The 6350-nt window shown below is 33.3% G+C and overlaps 1 protein-coding gene across 1 annotated transcript; it reads left to right on the top strand.

The window, feature by feature from the left end:
* Positions 1 to 907: 907 nt before the first annotated feature.
* LOC104265872 lies at positions 908 to 6305 on the top strand. Its single transcript, XM_009860901.3, has 12 exons — positions 908 to 1122; positions 1518 to 1698; positions 2150 to 2279; positions 2411 to 2459; positions 2779 to 2883; positions 3197 to 3317; positions 3562 to 3710; positions 3861 to 4323; positions 4674 to 4782; positions 5028 to 5094; positions 5717 to 5834; positions 6097 to 6305. Exons 1-12 carry the CDS (start codon positions 1072 to 1074, stop codon positions 6288 to 6290), a joined length of 1737 nt encoding a protein of 578 aa, XP_009859203.3. The 5' UTR covers positions 908 to 1071; the 3' UTR covers positions 6291 to 6305.
* The last annotated feature ends 45 nt before the right edge of the window (positions 6306 to 6350 follow it).

A 6350-nucleotide genomic window follows, 5' to 3' on the forward strand; every position in this document is an offset into this window, starting at 1 on the left:
TGAATCCTTACTATTTCGTAACAAATACACTGCTTGGCTGAGGAAACATCCGTAAATATAAAGAAGCAATGCTTCTGGAACAGATTTAAGTTGATTTTTACGGCCTAAATCGTTTAGAATGCAATGCAGGGATAAAACGTTGTCTGTTTAGCAGTATCGCAGTAATATTGTTTGTTTAACTGAATTCTTATGCAGTAATAGAGAGAGTAAACCAAACTCGCGTAAGCAAAAAATACTAACAGGCTTTCTAGAAATATGCGTATCGTATTATGTTTTAAGTCTGCCTAAACGGTGTTGTAACTATAAGTGATGTAACAAAATATTGTGGCAATTAATATGAACGTGAAACAACGAACGTTTGGTTATAGTTAGTTAAAAGTTCCTGTGCGGCAAAATTTGAATACGAAAGTCGGTATTATGACGTAAATAATCAACGTGTGAATCCCTACTATGACGTAACAAACATTCTGCTTGTCTGAGTAAATCCTGCGTTAATAATGACTTTATTACGCGTAGCATAGATTAATGTTTCTACCGCGGGCAAATGCAAGTGGTGAATTAAAACTTACGGGTTGATTTACGCACATATTAATACGGCGCTTTGCAACTATTAGTTAAACATTTTCTTGCGAACACCCCCGTCAGAATAATCCTAGATCCGCCTATGTGTCTGACATAAAATTATGAAACTAACATAATATATTCAAATCTTAGTTTTAAGTATAAAATTGATTTAACCTAGCTGTAAGGTATTTTAACAAATGAGTGGCACCAAATTTTAATCGACTCATTAAGATTTAGGTATATATACATGATGTGAAGCTGCATGTTAAAAATACAATCCTAGATACTGAAAAAACTTTAAAATAGTATTTTAAAGGTGATGTTTAATAAAATAATCTGCATTAAATAAATACGCTTGAATAAACAAACCTTTCTAAGTTGTAACACATTGTTACTTAAACACAGGCTGCGTCTTCATTGGTGGATGAGCACGGTGAAGCAATAGAGAGACCACTGACCGATCCTGGTTTAATATTGAAGTATTCAACGCATAAGAACCTTGCAAGTATGTCAGCTGAAGGAGGGGACATTAACACTGCCATGGAACATTATTTGCAGGTGAAGACTAATATAATAGGCTCTGTTTATTTTTGAGGTTTTGCTTGAAGTTTTAAATCAAATTTACACATTTTGTGTTCCATTTGTTTTTACTAATGCTTATTCCCTTTGGGACACTATGCAACACACGCTTATTATTCGGTAAAATTAAAGTTTCTATTCATGTTGAATTCAATGAGTTGATTATAATGTCTTGTTGTTAGACTTTCAAAGACACATATACAATTAACCTTATGTGCCAAACCATAGATGGCACTATTGGCATAGTAGGCCTACCCAGGAATTAGGTTGTATATCATAATAAGTTGTTATGGTTTCATAGAAATGTGTGTCTAACTATACCCGCCTCCAAGTTTGTCACTGTTACAATTATTTATTTATACATATCTTTTCAGGCAGTAATGTTGGACACCACAGATGTCACACTATGGTACAGAATTGGTAGTTTAGCAATAAAACTTGGTAGACTGCCACTTGCAAGGCATGCATTTACCAGTGGTCTTGTTTGCAATGAGAACCACTGGCCTTGTCTGGATGCTGCAATCACTGTGTTGTTCGCACTGCTTAATTATGAATGTAAGTTATGTATGATATTTTAGATTAAGGTGTCTTTATGATTTACCAATGTACAATGAATGTCTGGTTTTGTACTCTGGTACAATGTGCTGTGGAACATTTGTATTGCATAACAGTAGAAACAACTAAAATGTAATGGTTGTTCAAACTATTTTATGTCTTCTATATAAATCTTAGGGGTGAAGTGCAACAGTGTGGCATAGAATGAGACCTTAGATTTAGGCGGAAAATAAGCGTATTAATCCAACACGAAAGGTGCTACAACTTAGCTAACACCATCACCCTGCATTGAAGCCAATTTTCTTCGATTATTATGACGCAACTCACGCAAGTGCCTAATTGCTGAATCACTTTGCTGGACTGACTTTAAGATTCAACACGTCCAAATTTTTATACCGCAAAGACAAAACTATTTTAACTCACCATAGTTATTTCACTGTTCCTGTTTCAGCTTGTTTGTACTGGATTGCTAAAGCATTAGAAAAAGAGTCTGGGTATACAAAGGGTTTGGTTTTTCGTAACAAAATCTACAAAGATTGCCCCCACCTGAAAAGAGACACAGAGCATCTTTTTCGTAACTGGTTTGTTGATTTAGATGTTTGTAATTATTTCCTATTGTAAACTCAATCTTATTTTACTAAACATACAGAAATCATTAGTGTTAATAAAATGAATCAAAATTTCGCTTATAATTTAATTTGTTTTATTGCAGTTCGTTTTCCATAAACAGCGTTAGAATACGAAAGCGTGAAGCAAAACAGGTGAAGCATTTTTTGTGACTTTATCATTGTTTTATACTTCATATTTTTCAATATTTTTATACCATAATTCCATAGGTGTCTTTTTGTACCTAAATAAGTCTGTGATTTATGTTAGTATACTATGGATTGACTTATTTTATGCAACTAGTTAATTAAAAAACGACTGTTAGTTAGTCAAAATGATCAAAATGATTAATATCTTAATTCAACTTTTGAAACATAACATAATATGTTTAAATTCTAGTTTTAAGTCAAATTGATTTAACCTAGCTGTAAGGTATTTTAACAATGTTGGTATAAACTTGACATTTATTTTCAGTACATTGATTATGCCAAGGAGTTACAGGCAGAATATGAAAAACTTTGCGTCAGAAAACCACCACCAGATGTCCCTCTAACCCCACCCCTTGAATCCCTTAGATGGGTCAGTCTAGTTTAGTGTTTAGTTTATAATAATTTCGAAATCATTTATCTGTTCGCCGTTTAATTTATATTGTTCAAAGTTTGAAAGAAGTAGGACTGGAACCTGGGTGAACACTTGGCAAGTTTAGAAATCGATTGGTTTAATCTGAAATTGTGGAATGCTGTTTCTCTTTTCTTTAAATATTATTCTACATGTACTAATATCTAATTTTATCATAACAGTTTTTGTTTTATTTTAAAACCCCCCTCAAAAAAATGCATTTTTCTTTGTCCGCAATTTAAAATATAAATATTTTATTTTAATAATTTTGAAGCTTGAACTTGGCAAGAGTTTGGTATCTACCTACCAACGTATTATGCATTCATCAGACGACACATCCGTCATATCCACAATCTTGTTTGGAAACTTGGATGACCTGGCAGTCAAAACTGCAGGTAAGGGTTAAGAGTTATTACTTTTAAGCCAAACTAATCAGGAAAGGTAATAGTAAAGTAGTAAATTCAAAAATCCAGAGCATTTTAATTTTTTTTTTAAAGTTTGAATATTAAATTCTTGTTTGTCTAGCTACTAAAATTAAAAAACTGAAAAGACTTATTCCTTTTTTTATATTTAAAAGTTACTTTTTCCACCAGCATCGTAATATTTACAAAATTAATGTTAATTTAAAATATTTTACAGAAAAACCAACATTTTGTGAACATTTAAGTAGTTGTGATGAATCAGTTGAATCTTCCACGAACACCCTTGAGCTATCGGAGGATTCTGCAGACTCTTTACTGACTCCGGAAGACCTTTCGGCTCCATCAGCAATGGCCTCCTCTTCTTCTGTAAGAAAACTTTAAAAAGGAGCCGTTTTTGTAAATCTGGATAAAAATTTTTTTTATTAAATTTTACAATTTTCTTTTTCTCTTTTGCCTGAGTATTTTTAAACTAAGAAATTAAATTACTAATAATTAAATATAAATTATTTCTTTCAGATATTCATGACAGCCAATATCCCTGTTTCCTCCCAAGACATAAATCTTGGAGAGGAGCTTCTTGCATCCTCTGAAGAAGAAGAACAAGATCAGGATGCGGTTGCTGATGTTGTTGAATCTCTTCTTTTTAAAGTCATTTCAAAAATTGAAGCAGAAAATATTTCTAAAATAAAAATGGTAGAAACTGAAAATCTCTCAGGAAACAACTCCCTACGTTCGTTACATAAAACTGAATTAACTTTTTCTGATTGTAACCTTCAAACTGATAATTCTGACACAATTTCCGCTTCAGCGATTGCTGGTAGTATTCTTGATGACATCATTATAGCTTCCACATCATGGAAAATTCCGGAAGGAAAATGTGATACGGATGTTGTTGATGAAGTAATTCAATATTTGCTTTCTGAAGTGGAAAACAGGATAACAGGGAGAATTTCATCAAATAATACACAAGCCTCCATAGGTAAGGGTATGAAAATCACTATCTTGACAGTGAGCATGAGGGCTATGAAGCACACCATGTATATAGTGTGAAAGGGAGTTGACAAAGTTTATTAAATAAATGTAAATTATTTCTCTCATGGTGGGGACCGGCAGTCTTCATAACCCGGTTTTCTGCCTTAAATTTGTCGTGTCCGCTTTTAAGTTACCATATATATAACTTTGTGGCTGATTTAACATAGCATATACATATAAACACATCTTGAGTTTGCTTGGGTATTTATTGTATTTTCTCAAATTGAACCGGTTAAAAAGTATAGCTATGAAGCTGTATGTTTACATCTGAAATTTTAAACTTAACCATTCAAATAGAATTTGAAATTCCTGAATCAGTTTGCCAAGCACTGGACATCTCCATGGATGACGATGTTAAGACAAAACGTGGCCCGAAGAGAAAAAGACAAGCAATTGAATTAACTCTGTGAGTATGCTGATTTTGCAGATTTTTCATTTTATCAAACTGATTCATTTTTTAAATGTTAAAAAGCAGAGGTATGGTTTTAATCATTCCTATACCTTAGTGGCTCAGTTGTAAAATGCTTGCATTATAATCAAAGTTCAATGTTCATCACTGCTAACATTGTGTGGTATGCCCCTGCTGCACCCTTTAGTATATAAAAAGTCTCTTAGATTCTTGGTTGAAAGTTATATAGGATTTATATACAGCGAAAGCCTCACAAAGAGAAGATCCACCAGGGTTCGAACTTCTACTCATAAAAGTAAACAGAAAAAAGTAAGTTTCCTGTACACAGCTAACTGGGTAGTGGCTCACATTGTAATTGAAAGACTTGGGCAGGACGCAGCTAGTGGTCACAAATGGGTTGTTAATATCATCAGCCATTTAAGAAAAATTACCTCAAGTAACAAATCTGGTAACTTGTAAGCGGCACAATGAATGAAACCAAAACACATGTGTTAAAAGACTGCTGCTAGTAGATTGTATATTGACTTCTAAAGTTGCGTGCTCTTAGACTGAACGCCTAAGCAGACTACTTGACTTAGTTCTGACTGCTTTATCAAATAGCAGATATTTGGCCTTTTTATTTTATTATCACGACTAACGACTATAACTCGCACAGTATAAGTTAAAACAACTCCCACAATACAGTGGGAGAACAAACTTAATATAGTTAGCACTGAAAAGTGAGGTTTCGTGAAGACACTTGATCATTCGTATTTATAGCGGGCCAAAAGTGACATGGAAATTAATTGAAAAAAGTTTCATATTCACTATTACGTTACTGCAGAAAATCCTGCACCATGCAAGGGTAAAATAAGTATTATTGTTCAAATTTAGGCATGTTTTAATTCAACCAACTACAGGCTTTGTAATCCGGAAACCAAAATTGTTGCAGGAACCAGTTATTACTGAAGACATCGAATCAGGGTTGGATTACAGAAAGAACCTTCTGGAACTTTTACCTGAATCTATGCAGGACCTTCCAAGTATTTCCACTACAGAGGAAAATACAGGTATCTTTTAGTTTCTTTTTTCGAATTTCTATTTATTTTAGTACTGACCCAGCACTGGGCCCTTACTGTAAGTGTTTAAAATAGCTTACAAGTTACAACTAACTAAAAAATTATTACCTCAAATTTCAGTAGTATTTCAGTTTGACTTGAAAAGTTGAAGCCTTCTTTTTAAATGAAAAACTTAGTAAATTTCCAGCTTAATCACAATTAGACCAAAATCTCGGTCCAAATAAACAGTTAACTCATCAATATTATTTTCCAGAGACAAAGTTTAGAAATGCGGACACCTCCAGTGCAGCAAAACCAGTAAAAGTTGCTCATATGTATCCCGATGCAGTTTCGGAATCAAAAGATGTCTTAGAGTTTCTTCGGACAAGTTCAGATAAAAAAGATGGAATCCTTGATCTTCTTAAAAAGTTTTCCAAGCTCTTTGCTGAAAAGGTAAAGTTTTTTTAGCAATGAATTTTATTTTGTGGGTACATTGGAATTTTGGGGTAGATTGTTATACTACCTGTA

The sequence above is a fragment of the Ciona intestinalis genome, unplaced genomic scaffold (genome assembly GCF_000224145.3).
Source record: "Ciona intestinalis unplaced genomic scaffold, KH HT000568.1, whole genome shotgun sequence".
NCBI classification, from domain to species: Eukaryota; Metazoa; Chordata; class Ascidiacea; order Phlebobranchia; family Cionidae; genus Ciona; species Ciona intestinalis.